General features: G+C 47.4%; 2 protein-coding genes across 3 annotated transcripts in view; one reads left to right on the top strand and one right to left on the bottom strand.

The window, feature by feature from the left end:
• rg (A kinase anchor protein rugose) overlaps positions 1 to 11,849 on the bottom strand; it is a 344,807-nt gene extending 332,958 nt beyond the window's left edge. For both annotated transcript variants that reach the window (XM_075878095.1, XM_075878093.1), the window contains exon 1: positions 11,566 to 11,849. In XM_075878095.1, coding sequence (XP_075734210.1) covers positions 11,566 to 11,724 — 159 coding nt within the window. In that variant the 5' untranslated portion in view covers positions 11,725 to 11,849. The remainder of the gene's footprint in view (positions 1 to 11,565) is intronic.
• A 242-nt stretch (positions 11,850 to 12,091) lies between these two features.
• Positions 12,092 to 15,111, top strand: part of LOC119170218 (septin-2) — a 29,293-nt gene continuing 26,273 nt past the window's right edge. Inside the window, exons 1-2 of the mRNA XM_037421308.2 lie at positions 12,092 to 12,264; positions 12,678 to 12,804. Coding sequence (XP_037277205.1) covers positions 12,235 to 12,264; positions 12,678 to 12,804 — 157 coding nt within the window. The 5' untranslated portion in view covers positions 12,092 to 12,234. The remainder of the gene's footprint in view (positions 12,265 to 12,677; positions 12,805 to 15,111) is intronic.

A 15,111-nucleotide genomic window follows, 5' to 3' on the forward strand; every position in this document is an offset into this window, starting at 1 on the left:
ATACATAGTTTTCAGCAAAAACCAGAAGTATAGACAGTCCATCATGCCTACGCAGATATGGAAATAGGGCTTCAAATCCCGCCCACCATAATCATATGGTTGTTTTGGGACGTTAAACTTCACATATCAATCAAATCAAATTCCGTCCACCGCCAGCGATCGTCATTTTGCCATGCCGGGTGTGACCCCAACGTTTAGGTGTGACGTCACGTATACAGCAAGGCAGGGGCGTAGCCAGGGGGTAGCCCACCTGGCACATGCCCCCCCCCCCCCGAATTTTATCTCCGTGGCATGGAGAGCAAAAAAATTCATTTTAAGGGGGTGTTCCTCCCGAAATCAAGGTGGTCCCCCCCCCCTTTCCCGCAAAAAAATTCTGGCTACGCGCCTGCAGCAAGAAGCGGAACCGTCGTCGTTCACGAAAGTTTCGGCCGCCGCAAAGCGTTCAATTTCAGTGCGTAAATGAAGAAAGCTAAAAAAAAAAGATCTCTATTTCGTGCGCCGCTGATGCCAAAGCTATACCATTCGCCGCAATGCAGACTCTCGCACAGCTATAGCTGCTTGTTACATCGCGGCTCGCAAGTGTGCTACCGTTGCCCAACTGTCAGGCCGCTCTCGTGTTTATAAAGTAATGAACTATGCAGTACGCGCTGAAATTTCACCAGCTTATTTGCGAATGCACAAAGAATAAATCACAACACCGAGATTACGATAGAAAATTGTTCGTCATTGCCCCTTTAAGGCACTGAAAAGCTTTATCTGAGCTGTAGTCTGCGCTAAAACAAGTTGCACACGTCCACCGGTATAATAAGGCAGGCGTCCAAATTGCGGGCCAAAGAGCCCTCGTGGCCAGGGCGCGTGCCGCCGCAGAAGCCACAGGGGTCCTGGACTAGGGACTCCTCCTAGAACTTGTAAAGGGTCGGCCCTCAACGTCGTCCCTTTCTCTCAAACGGAAGTAGTTTCAGTAAATGTTTTTCACCACCACCACCCGCAAGCTTACAGCGACTCAACATCCTTCGACGGACAAGCAAACGTTCGTCAGAATGCACATGTTGCGCGGTCAGAAAGCGAGTCGATACTCTTTCATATGCCAAGCTCGACCGGGCACGCGACACAAACCGGGCGTGCATCATTCATACCTGCTTTTCGGTGTGCGCACGTCATATTTTTTTTTCTTTTTCCTCGTCACGCGATGCGATTATGCACGAACCAGGTACCTCAATTCTGTTCGAACTGCGGTGCGGAACGGCCGCAAGATGTGAAACAAAAAGAGAACGCATACATACACGAGCTATAAAGGCGCGTACGGATGACTAACAGCGAACCGCGCGCGGGCAGCCAATAAAACTGGACGACCAGCCGCATATCGGCCCGATCTGAATACCGGCACCGTTCCGACGGCAGCGTGCAATAATGGAGACGCCACGAAGTGCACCGAAATTTCCCGCAAACGCTCCAACGAGGAGATGAGGAATGGCGTGAATTCGCAGAAGCGGTGGCAATAAAATCGAAAGCCGCGTCCCCTCCTTTTTTTTAAATAGCAAAGAAAAATACCGTTTCAAGCCTTTCATGGGCGACGTTTAACTTTATAAAACGCCCCACTGGAACGGCCGTGCTCGGCTGTGTTTATGCGGCCTTCTCATCGCGGCTAAATTGAGCCGCAAAAAATACGCGAGAATAAAATACTGTTGAACTCGTTTTCATCTATAACACTTTGAGAAAAGATCGCGTAAAAATGGCATCTTTATGACCCAACAATAATCACCAACTAGCTTGCGTTTCTATCCTGCATTATCTCTGCGCACCCAGCGATTTCGGGTCACGAACGACATGCGCGTTATCAGCGATTCTTGATAGCAAAGTAGCCCAAGCCGACTTTTCAAAAAAGGAAGCGCCGGAAAGTCGGATGACGATTATTGTTGTGGGACAAAAAGACACCCTTTTTACTAGACCTTTTTTTTTTAGAGCGCACGTTAACGCAAGTCGATACGAGCATATTTATGCCATCAATTTTTGTAGCGCATTTAGCACTACTATAGCAACACATGTATAAGGTTCCCTGGAGCGGGAAGACAGCAGGAGCATAGCAGACTTCGTCCGGGGAAGGGGCTTCAAGGCACGGCCTCTCCTTTTCAGGTAAATTTGAACAGTGCAACTGAAAGTAGAGCGCGACCACGCACGCACACACACACACAGCTAGCGCTGACTTTCAACTGGAAATGTTCAGCTAAAAACGTAAACATTTACAGCTGAAAGTTAGCGCTGTGTGTGTGTGTGTGTGTGTGTGTGTGTGTGTGTGTGTGTGTGTGTGTGTGTGTGTGTGTGTGTGTGTGTGTGTGTGTGTGTGTGTGTGTTCCGTCTACGTTCAGTCGCGTTGTGCAAGGCTTTGCGCGATAAACCGACTAGTCTGGTTACTCACTTTGGCCTTTTCAGACTGCATAAACCCTGTTCAAACTGAAACATTTCATCGCAACCACGCCAGATTTATGATTTTGGGCGCCGCCATCTTAACGCACACTTCGTCTGGCGTCTGGCATTTCCATCAAACTCTCACCTCCACTTCGAGGCAAGCAGGTAACGTATATACGATTGTGCGATTACCGTACTTCGTGCTAACGTTGACGCATTTACATAGTGGTGGCCCCGTTCATATACCTTCCTCGCCCCAAGAATAATGAAAAGACGGCAATTTATTCCCTATATGAGCTACATCCATCGAGCACTGCGTGTCCCAAAGTCACGCAGCCGATCGAAGCAGAGTGTTTTCAGAGCTGAAACGCGCGAGTTTCGTTGACGCTCGCTAATTGAAGGCGCGCACACTTTTCCTGTCGCGAACGTAATCGTGAGTTTTGTTCACGGCCACCACAAAACATTTCTCCGGGGCCCTACCCGTAAAGCCGCACTCGCACGCGATATTCCACTCTCGAAATCAATAGCATTTCGCCACATGGATAGAGCATAACTTGCACATTTTCCAAAAAACAAGCCGTTCAATGGCGAGAGAGGAAGAATGGAAACTTCGACCACGTGACCACTGAAAAGAGAGTTCTGTGAGCACTGGCATGTTTAGTAAGCGTAAAGACAGGAAGCGTCATAACACGCATGTATATAGAGCCCAGACTGTAACAATCTGTATATAGTAACAAGCACTATTCAGCTACTTACAACAGTGCACGCACTCCACGCCCAGTATACACTCCGCAAGTTATGTATACAGGTTGTGTATATTAAAAGTCGTGTTCGCGTCATTCAATGTTTCGTTTTATTTTATTTTTAATGCTGCAAGAGCAGCACGTTCAGCATTTCATGTCATTTTGTGTTGCTTTTCTTTAGTACACTGCAAAAGCAGCATGACCAACGAGACGTGCTGCTGCATGCCCCAAGGCAAAGGGAGAACCGTGTACGTGACGCCGATAGAGCGGGGTGCTGTGACGGAGTACACGGAATGGCCGCCTTCCAGACCTCCTGGAAGACCGATGCCGCGGATACCCGGCCGAGACGCTGGGGAAACGGACGCCATGCGTTATGTCTTTACGCATCAATTCTGCGGTTGGCAGCAAGGTGGAACAAACGTCCACCGGGAAAAAAAGAAAAAAAGAGAGAAAAAAAAACAGCTGTCATCCTTTCTTTCGTGAAGCTATGCAGAGAGAAGCCGCACGAATTTAAAAGAATGCAGTACACCAATCAACGAGGAGTGCTGTGCGCGAATGGTATACGAACTTGAGCTCGATGGCGTCGCTTCACAACAGAAAATAGCGCTGGCGAACGGGCTCGAATGCCGATCTAATATAAATGTGTTGTGTCAACAGGGAAGTTTTCTTTGTGAAAATGCCGCATGCAATAAAACATTTTCATAATCCGCAAGTGCTCTTCCCTGCACTGCTATTTGCCCTACAATAATGGCGGCAACTCTATCGCTCCAAGTGGATACGAAGTCCTCGTTGGTCGTGCTCGAGGTTGTCTATTATGCGTGTTCTCCCCAAGAGAGCCGAATCTACATATTTCGCACCACAACGTAAGCAAACAACGCCTGGATACGCTGTTTGCAGCAAGTGGCTATAGCCGCCATTAGTATAGGGCAAACTGCATAGCAGGAAAGCCGGCGTTACCATAGTAAAAACAGGTCTATTTTCCTTTCCTCTGTATAGCTTCGTGCCATAGGAACGGGTGGCTGAATTTTTTTTAACAGCCAAGCTGTTTCAGGCGGTCATAAACACTTTGGTGTGCACAAAAAAAGAAAAAGACTATCAACATGAACATTTTCCACCGCTATTGGTAAAATCCCACTCCACAAATGACCGGTGGCCCAATGAAAATAAAAAAGGCAACAGACGGGCGGCTAACACCAATTACGATTTCTAGTACGGAAAAAAAATACTCAGAGAATCGTCTTCCTCGGAAGGACGAACCGAATCGACATATATAAACTAACCAATGACAAAAGAAAATCGAGGCTCAACAGAAAACAGAAATCACGCTCCTTAATAAAGAAGACGAAGGCGGCACGCCGCGAAAGTTCTCGGGGGTAAAAGGGGGGGGGGGGGGAAGAGGGGAGGAACAAAAGAAGAAGAACGTTAATCTTCTGGCAACATCATCAGTCAGCGAAGTGTACTAAAGTAAAATGTTGGTATGGTTTATAGTATGTGCACATCCTGTCGACGTTAGCTCTCCCTGTTCGCTCTTTCAATCTTCTCTCTCTCTCTCTCTTTTACCTTTCAAGCTTTGCGACAGTCGGAGAGAAAGCCCGCCCCTCAGCCTCAATTGTGGGAAATTGAGCGGCCGTGTAAAAGAGGAATGGATCCGGTGTGCACTTTCGATGTGGAATTGGACGCATTTAGTGTGGCCGAATTTCTTTTCTCCAATTTCTCGCTCGGAAAACTTTTTCTTCCTTTCTGTCGTCGGGGGGTCGCCATGCGGGAAAAGCAAGTCCTGAAACTCTCTCTAGAGAAAAAAAAAAAAAAACTGCTTCGCCATCAATCGCCGATACCATCCCAAGGGGCACTTTTGGGATGCTGTATTGCTAAAAACAACAAACAAAGAGACAGTTAATGATCGCAGTCGAACGACGGTTCAAGAGAGAGAGAGACAGACTCGCCGCCTGCGGTGCGCGGGTCTTCCACGCGTTGCGACACGTCACTGCACTCAGTTGCACAGCTAGCCAGGAGGCTTCGGTTTCTAATGTCTACATGAAATATGTAACAGCATGTCATTTGGCGAGTCGAGACGGACTCAATAAGCGGATCGGGTGGGGGACACTACTTCTGGCGAACATGGCACCGAAAGCTGCAAGCAAAAAAAAAAAAAAAAAACGCGGTCGAGAGATAATTTGAAGTCAAAAATAATCACCAAGCAGCAAGCCGAGGCACATGCATGTCGAGGAAAAAATGGACGAGTATAATTCGGGCAAAGATGTACGGGCGAACTTCATCGAATATTTATTCGATGAAGTTCAATCAATATGAAGAGAATTCAGGGATGGCCTTCTCTAAACGAATGCCGCAAAAACCTTTGTCTCGAGCTATTTTATTCGATACATGAGAGTCAAACTGGAATCAGGCCTTCTTCACGCCTGGATCCACCGAATTATTTGCTATGCCGTAGAGATAATTTGTTTAAAGTCAGAGAATATCTCTATAGCCCACATCTTTTTGAAATCATCTTTCTTTCTACGCACAATATCACACTGGAACTTGTTACCGCATGAAGTAGCGAACCAAAAGACCGCCGATTTGTATAAGAGCGTGTTCCAATTCTCGCAATAATGCCGTCGAAGCTGCAAGCTTTATGTGAATAATGATTAATGAATTATCGAGCGTCAAGTTGAAATGTTTCGCGAAAGAAGGAACATAGAACGTGAAATCTGCTATATGCAGAGAAAGTATGGCTACTCAACCAAGGTGGAGCAAGTCCATACGCTTATCACAGTTTTCATTGAAAGTTAAAGGTTGCAAGCGGTATATAGATGTATCGATTCGCTCTTACCAAGAAACCATGCTGCCAAACCCGACTAGTGAGTGCCAGTGTTCCGTGTCTTTCTATGTCGATAGAGAGGTATAGATTATATCTCAAACTGCCGCCCACCCTTTAAGCGAGTTAAATCAGAAGAGTGGGCGCGATATTGGTGTCAGCAACGCGGTCATTGCGACAACGCTGAACTGCAAAAAGAAACAAACAAAAAATGTCACGGGTGAAGCCTCTGCCGGCGAAATACTATCTTTTCGCAGAGCAACTTCCGAATAATGGTCCATGTCCGACGTTCTTTTTTTCGCTGTGACGAATCAATCAACCAAAAAAGTTTGCGTGAAACTATAATAATAATAATAATAATAATAATAACTGCTCGCGTCGTCGCACGTGCCATAAACCACGTGATTACTAGGCACGCCCTTTATAGTGGCTGACTCCGAATTGATTTTAACCACTTTTGTTTCTTTAACCTATCCCTAAGAAGGGGCGGCGCCAGGATGTTTTTACTGGGGGGACAACCACGAAAAGTGAGTTCCTCCGGGGGGGGGGGGGGCAAGCTAGCTCTGCTCCTACTAGGTTTTCAATATATGCTTCCGGGCACTTGGGTGGGCATAGGGGGGGCAGGCGAGAATTTTGGGGGGGGCTCCAGCCCACCCTTGGCTCCAGCCCACCCTTGCCCCCTTCCCTGGCGCCGCCCCTGTCCCTAAGCTACGTTTTTTTTTTGTAGTTGTTGTTGCACTTGACCCGTACGCTGCCGCTATGAAGGGGAATCGAACCAAAGCCCTAGATCTTAGCAGCCCGACTTTTTTAATGCTAAACTATACACGGCAGGTTCGCACAAGAACTCTGTCCACGCCTAAATCTGACCATATATACAATGTATGCGCTGCACTGCAAAAAAAAAAAAATAGCATCCAACTTTTACGACAGCGTTAAAGTATAGCTACGTCTGAACATTAAACCAACAAAAGAAACACGCTTTCGAACGCGCCTGTTTGCTAGCATCAGTAATGTGCTCAATAGCCGCTATAGTTTTCGTGGACGTGGTATGCACGCTATACGACCAATACCTCGCTTTTAAACAGCCACTTAGTTTTCGATATCTCGTCAGACTCGCCCTGCATGCGACCGCGGCGTCTAAATACGACGCGATTCTCCGAAAAAGGTCGGCACACACGCGGGTATAGTATACAAAGCCGGGATTCTTCAATCGATCGACTAACCAGTTGCAAAGCAGACTAACTATATGAACGAGGCACGCGGTTCAGCTAGCCCGAAGACAACGGCTTGCGACAGGCAGAAGGTTATCATGAACGCCCGAGAAGCTGCGCTTGACCTTTCGCACGCGCCGGTTTTGCTGCTGACTTTTTTCTACACACTAAACAAGCTTTATAGTTACGTTCCACGTACAATCAAACGCGCATTCGCGGCGCAGTACTGTAAAAACAAAGCAACTGCGTGTTCGTTCAAAAAGGCAGGGAACACTTTTTTACTTGGATCTCACAGACGGTCATCGCGTATATGAATGCACCTAGAAGCGGGAGTATACCTTCGTGGTAGCGCACGAGACAGTTTTTGTATTGCGGATTGAAAATGCAACGAAGAAACACGACTGGGAGGTTCGGAACATCCATTTTTCACTCAAACGAGAATCTCAGATAGTAATCTTTCTTGACAAAAAAAAAACGGCATTCTAACGACGAATTGCTTTGCGTGAAAAGAGCGGTTTTTATAGTAAACGAAATATACGCGTCAAATTGTACATAGCACACTTTTGTACTTTTGAAATTTAGAATGGCAGACGATATGTACCGAACCTGACTATTTGAAAATGTGAATCGAAGTCGGAGCCAAGGAGCGACGAGTCGAGGTCGGAAAGATCGTTAAATTCGGGAACATGCCATGCTCATCATTCGAAAAGTTCATCAATTCGTCGAGGCATGCAGGAATGAGACGTGTATGTGTATATATAAAGACACATTTTATAAAGCGTACCTAACATACGGGCTTGTCGCAATCAATTTTTTTTTGTTTACTTTGGGCCTCTACTGCTAAAGCAGAGCGCTTCTAATTGAACAAACCACCACGCGTAAGCTTAACGAAACACTTTCCCGGCATCTTTGTTTTCTATGCCTAAGTATACGTGTCTTGAAAGCTTCCATTTATTTGCTAAATCCCATATTCAGAGCTGTCGAGTTCTATCGAGCCCGCTTCGCTTCATTAAATGACTTTTCGTATACCTAAGCGCGAAACTAATTACGCAATGTTCGCTGTTCGTGCGTTTCGTCAGGTTTTTTGCCACCTACACGCGTACATAGGAACGTTCAATTAATTCCATCAGTTGCAGTTTGCACCCATTTTTGTTGAGCACAGAGCTAACTCAGTTTACGTTAACTACAATCTATACTTAATCGTAATGCGGTGTTCATTCTTTTCGTTGCAGGTGTTTATTGCTTGACGCAATTTGTTTTGCCCCTCGTTGTAAAGTTAGCGCTAGTTGATAAACTCAACAGTAGGCGGGTTCTCTATGTGTATTTCTCCCTCCATATACATTTATATTCCAGATTTCGTGTCGGAACTGAATCTGAATGCATACTACAGTACTGCAAGCTGTAGAAACATTGAATTAGAAGCAGCGCCCACCCGAAATTCAAGGTAATTATTTAAGGTACTTAGCTAAACATGTGTTCTGTAATATTTCTTGGTATACTTATCAGGCCCGTAAGTGTAGCCAAGAGGGAGGGAGGGGTCTCTAGACCACGCCTCTTCCCTTCCTCCAAATTTTCACGGAGGTTTAAATAAATAACAAAAATAGGTGTTTTTCCTCAATAATCATAACCTTAAGCAAATATCCACCTTCCCCCATACCCGAAAACGATTATTTGCTACGGGCCTGATACCTACGGTAACACATCCCCCCCCCCCCCCCCCGCAATGTTTAAGACTAGCTGTAACCAGTCCTCGGCGATTCTAAACTTCTAAACGCCGAATTTCTATCTCTATCATTTGCAGGATGACTGTCATTATCAGGTAATTGACCGACAAGGAAGCGAGGCTACGGCAGGCAAAGCGGCGGGCGTTGTTCGCACAGTACGCCAAAGCTCGAGTGTTTCAACAAGCGCGGAAACATTGCTGCGTTTTGAAACTCGCGCGCGCTTGCAAAGCTCACCACAACGACATCCGCATGTCGTGCTTTGTTCTACGGAACGACAATTGCTGCCGCTTCGCGACGGCGCATGAAGGAGTCTTGATGATAACGTTTAATCACGCTAAGCCACACATGCTGCAAATTCCACCGATATCGAGCGCTCGCGTTGTATACTGTCTTCAACACAATACGCGCACCGAGGTGGACTTCTCGCAATTTATTCCTTTTTTCTTATTTTTACCGTATCACGCGGGTGTACTCATGCATGGAAGCAGAAAACACGAGAATTAGATGGCGGTCATAATTTAGTTGGACCCCCCCCCCCCCCCGAGATGTCTCCGTTGCAGGCGGTTTTGCGTAAATGAGCCGCATATATTAAGCTTTTTCACTACTTACCGGAAGAAACAAACAATGAATAGAGGGATGAGTAACACCTAGATAATACGCCGATTACAAATATTATTATAATAAAGACGTTTACCAGCGTTATTTCGCTATGAGGTGAGTACCGTAATTCGCGTCAGCGAAAACAGCACTAGGCGGCGCCTAGAAGGGAAGTGATATCGATAAACCTTAAATTTCACATCCCCCCCCCCCAGTCTCCTAACTAAACCAACTTGAATGAAAGAGAGGCGGAGCAATATAATACAGTGAACGTAGACTATGCTAATATTTTTGTATTACCTGTATCTATTAGCATAGAAAAGTACTGAGTGAGCGATAAGGGAAGAGGGGTGTTACAGTTACTGCTTTTTTTTTTTTTCACCAGCATTCAACAAAATATTCGATTGGTTCCACATGCAAAATGTCTCGCCGGTCTTTTCAAAAACCGAAAAGCGACCACTAACTCTATTAACTCTTCATGGTTGTTGATTTCTTTTTTATTTTGGCACAACAAAAAAGGAGAAGAATCATTACTAACTCGCTTTAAAAGACGGCTGATAGATAAACCGGCCTTGCAGCGAAGATAAAACACCAGCCGGCGCGCGCACCCGATCGCTTGGAAAAGTCCGCGCCATTCAATTCCTCGCGAAGTTGATTGATTGATTTGTGGGGTTTAACGTCCCAAAACCACCATTTGATTATGAGAGACGCCGTAGTGGAGGGCTCCGGAAATTTAGACCACCTGGGGTTCTTTAACGTGCACCCAAATCTGAGCACACGGGCCTACAACATTTCCGCCTCCATCGGAAATGCAGCCGCCGCAGCCGGGAATCGAACCCGCGACCTGCGGGTCAGCAGCCGAGTACCTTAGCCACTAGACCACCGCGGCGGGGCAATTCCTCGCGAAGTCGATCACACGCTCGGTTACGCCGACTCGATAGACCGTGTTTAAATTAAGAGCGGCACAGACTCCGCCACGCCGAATTTGCGACGCGCCTCTCGTCTACAACGGGCGACAGTGACCTCTTTCAAACCCACGCTGTGGTGAAGTGCGTACACAGCTTTTGGACCGGGTTCGAGAGAGAGAGAGCGATATAAAGATCGAGAGAGAGGTAAAAAAGGGACGCAGCGCAGCTGCCGTACTCGCCGACCTGAAAGTCCCGGCAAACCTTGTTATTAAGCATTTCATTAAAACGTCACATCATTTTTTTGCGATGGCGAGCAGCAATACATGATCGTCCATGTTTCACTTTTCGCATTCCCACACTTGGACACTGTAGCGCTGTCCTTAAAAACGCCGTACGCGAACAAATTAATAGCGCAGGCTGATTAAACGCCTGCAATGCGTGGTGCGAGCTTCGATTGCGTTTCCAGCCCAGCCGAACACATGTTTACGTGAACGTGCGGAGAAGCAGAAAGGAACCAAATATGCCGCAAAAAGGAGCCTGCTTTTCCTCTCTCTTAACGTGAACGTGAAACTGCAGTGTTTGTATATCCCGCATCACACACGCTCAATATCTTTTAGTGCGCACTGCCTGAGGGACCAAAGAGTGTCAACGGAGATTCACGCGTGCACCTTATCGCGCGAAAGAAACCACTCATTTTCTAGGACAGTAAGTCGTAATTAGCGCTGAAACACTGGATTTCGCGATAACATTTCAGGTACCATGTGACGAAAGGAGCATATTTCAAGAATATCGGCGTTATCTTTACGGCGAGCCGTTACCTCCACGATTGTTGGAGCGTGGCGATTTTCTTAGCGCGATAAGGAGCTTCATAATGTAACAAGCGGGACAGAGTCGGCTTAAATAGCGCATTTTATTCATCTGTCCACTTCCCTAGCGCCGCTTACGATGATCGCAAACTACACACAAATCCTACCTGAAGGAAGGGCTCGTTCAGCTTAGCTTTCGCTTGATACCACGCTCGTGAGCGTAAAGCTGGACTACGCCAATTGACGCGTATGACGCTAATTTGATTGCGGATTGGATCCAATTTCACGAAGCGACTGTCAGAAATTCCGGCGTCGGGTGGCGGTGCGCCAACTGAGAAAACAGGTGCACACTCACCAAGTGTAACACGGTGTTTACCACCTCCTTGTTGGAGACTTGGCCGACTTCGACAAATCCGATGAGCACGGCGAATTTCAGATTGTCGTTCAAAGGCATCTTAATCACATCCTCGGGACGCTTGGCCTGGGCCATCGCTGTGTCCGGCGGCACATCCATGTTTTCACGGCGGGAATGTTGTCACACAGAAACGGGCGAAAACAACTTACAAGACATTACATCCACCGAAAAAGGCGTACACTCCCACCCTGGCTTCTCGCCATGTTTAAAGCTAAGTGGATCCTTTCAATAGGCTCGCAGCTGTCGTAAGCTGATGTACCTTTAAGTAGAAACAATATTGCTAATAATTGTTATTAACATATCTACTTGCAATTTAAGTAATTAAGATATGTGTGTTCAAATTATTAAAACTATAAGTCGCAAAAGTTTGGCAAAAGGTTATCTGCGGTCCTGTAAATTTGGGGCGTGTGCGCTTTGTGCACGGCGGCGCCACTAGGCTAACTAGGCTTGCGAAAGCTACGAGGTGGCACCGCATCGGTGGCGCTTTGATCGCAACCTCGGCTTGGTGCTTGTAAGCGGCATCTGTTACAAGTTAAAAGAAACGCGTTTGTACCCTGTCCTTGTGCAGCCAGCAGCAACGAAGCTAAAAACTGTTGTCCTTTTATCGCCATGTCGGCCGCCGAAGTCGAGCAGACCAACGTAAGTGAAACTACCAGTCTTCTGTCACTTTCCAACGTTTGACCGTGCTGCTGTCAATCTCCCGTGTAAGCCTTGCGCAGACATCGGCAAACTCGTTAGCCTTTCGTCGTTGTGACAGCGATTAGTACGCGGAAATTATTTGCGAAAATCATCGTATCGCTTGCCGAATATGCACCTGCTGGCGTTGACTCATGTGATGCCACGCCCGAAGCAACCGTTAACGATTGTAATTGGCACGCAGGAAATGGTCTAGATAAACATCCGGCCACTTACTAAAGTATGATCGAGGTAATGTAACCTAATTAAAAAGCTTAGGAGCTGAGGACGATGCTTCATCGTGAAAACTTTTTTGATCTCCTGCCGTGTGTGCCCTTTTTTGTCAGTAAACAGCTTTCGCGCGTTGTTTTCTGCAGGGTAACTACATCGACGACCACATTCGCACACTCAAGTTGCAGAGCCATGTCGGATTTGACAGCCTTCCCGAACAGCTGGTTAGCAAATCTGTACAGCAAGGCTTCCATTTCAACATCCTCTGCATTGGTAAGCACTTGGCTGGAATTTTGTGATGGGTCCTGACAATGAAACCTAGTTATCACTTTACAGTGTATAAAAAATTTATCTTTTATTTGCAGCAATATTTAGCGTAAAACCATGAATGCTGAGGACTACAGGGCCAAGTGTTCAAAGTAATCAACTACCATAAACAGAAGTGTCGTGCAATGTGAAATTGGCATATAACTATTTCCGATTTTGTTTGACGATCACGACGTTTACGACTGGCTGGCTACCTACGAACTCGTGTCTTTAACAAATGGGACGAAGCCACGAGACTGGCCATTGTTGGCATTTACCTCAGGGGCATTGCCCACTTGTGACTTCGGAACCATGAAACCGACGTTCCAACCTGGACAGCATTCAAGACAAAGTTCAGCTAAGTTTTCGGTCGTTCTGCTGTCTGCAAACTTCGTGCGGAGCAGCACCTTCAGTCAAGATCTCAACTGCCTGGCGAGAATTTCACCAGATACATAAAGACGTCATTGACTTGTGCAAACGCGTCGATGCGAACATGACAGAGGTGTACCGCATCAAGCATATTCTTAAGGGTATCGACGAGGACACGTTCCAGATGCTCATTTCAAAAAGCTTGGCTACTCTCGCTCAAGTTACCAAGCTCTGCCAAAGCTATGATGAGCTCCGCCGGCAACGTCTCGTCACCCGCCGTGCTGTCCCACATTAGGAATCGATGTCCGGCTTAACTCCCTCGCAAGGTCCCGTTCTCCTCTCGCAGATCAAACATTTTGTGTGCGAAGAAGTTGCCCGCCGACTCTCGCTCATCTCCGGCCTACCGGAGCATAGTACGCCGCTCAGCCCTACACTACGGACTATTATACAAAACTGTCTGAGGTCCTTCCTCCACAGCTGGTGCCACCAGTCAATGCACTATTGTCGTATGCCGGAGCATCAGCACGACCACAGACGTTTCGAGCACCGCCTCCACTGCCTGCTCCTGTTTATTCCGCCCAGCCGCCACGACCTCCAGTCCACCGAGTCCCTAATATATGGCGCACCGCCGACAACCGGCCGATCTGCTTTTCGTGTGGTCTACCCGGACACGTCGCACGTCTGTGCTGCCGCCACCCACTCCATTCACACCACTCCATTCACATACAAACCCACGTTCATATGAGTACGACCACACGTTTCCCTACACTCCAGATACCAAATTGCACCCTCCTCGACCAAGCCACCGACCACCTTCTGATCGCCGATCTCCTTCTCCACATCGTCGCTCGCCCTCCCCAATGCGCCAACGCCCCCCTACAATCGACGCGGAAAACTAAATGACGCAGTTCCCGAGGCAAGAACTGCGTCCTCGTCACGAAGCATAAGCCCTCTTCGTTCGCCGCAGAATGTAATTAATGCCATTCTTGAAGGTGTACCTGTACTTGCCCTTATTGATACTGGTGCCGCCATTTCTGTCATTGCCGAAAAAGTTTGCCGTGCAATTCGAAAAGTGACAACGCCTTACTTGGGTTCAATTCTTCATACTGCCACTGCACAGCCTGTGGCGGCGTTGACCGCCAGACTTGTAATTCAAGGAGTGCCCTACACAGTGCAGTTCGTAGTACTCTCGCGCTGTTCTCACATGATTTTAGGCTGGGATTTTCTCTCCCATCACCAAGCCGTCATTGATTGCGCCTGTGCTGAAGTAGTCTTTTGTCCTCTTGGTGATGCTCTACCTGCGGACGATCACCCTTCCTACGCGAAGTTGGTCATTAGTGACGACACTCAAATCCCTCCGTGTGCTGCTGTATTCGCACCTGTGTCGTGTTCCGCCGTGGTCGACACTACCACATTCTTCACGCCTTCCGCTGCTTTCGTTCATCGCCACCTACCACCGCTCTCGTTACTCTTCAAGGTGGTGCAACTGAAGTGTCTGGGGGGAATCCGTTCCCATTCAGGATTACGCTGCTTCGGGGTGAATGTATCGGCTCAATCGAACCATTCGAAACCATCGCTACACTTGACGTTCCTGATGGATTATCGGAAGTCAGCACCCTCCCCTGTAGTTTCGTGAATGACCCTTCTACTGCCGACATTTCCAACCGCGTAATCGACGAAGGCCTAAACCCACAACAGAGGTGTGAGCTTTTGAGCCTCCTTGACGAGTTTCGGCCATCTTTTGACAGTCACAGCGCTATTTTAGGTCGAACATCTACTGTATGCCACCATATCGACACAGTTAATCACCCATCACTACGGCAGCGACCGTACTGTGTTTCGTCGACTGAACGTCGTGTCATTGATGAACGAGTAGGTGACATGCTAAAGCACGGCGTCGTTTAA

This window comes from Rhipicephalus microplus, chromosome 2 (assembly GCF_043290135.1).
Source record: "Rhipicephalus microplus isolate Deutch F79 chromosome 2, USDA_Rmic, whole genome shotgun sequence".
Lineage (NCBI taxonomy): Eukaryota > Metazoa > Arthropoda > Arachnida > Ixodida > Ixodidae > Rhipicephalus > Rhipicephalus microplus.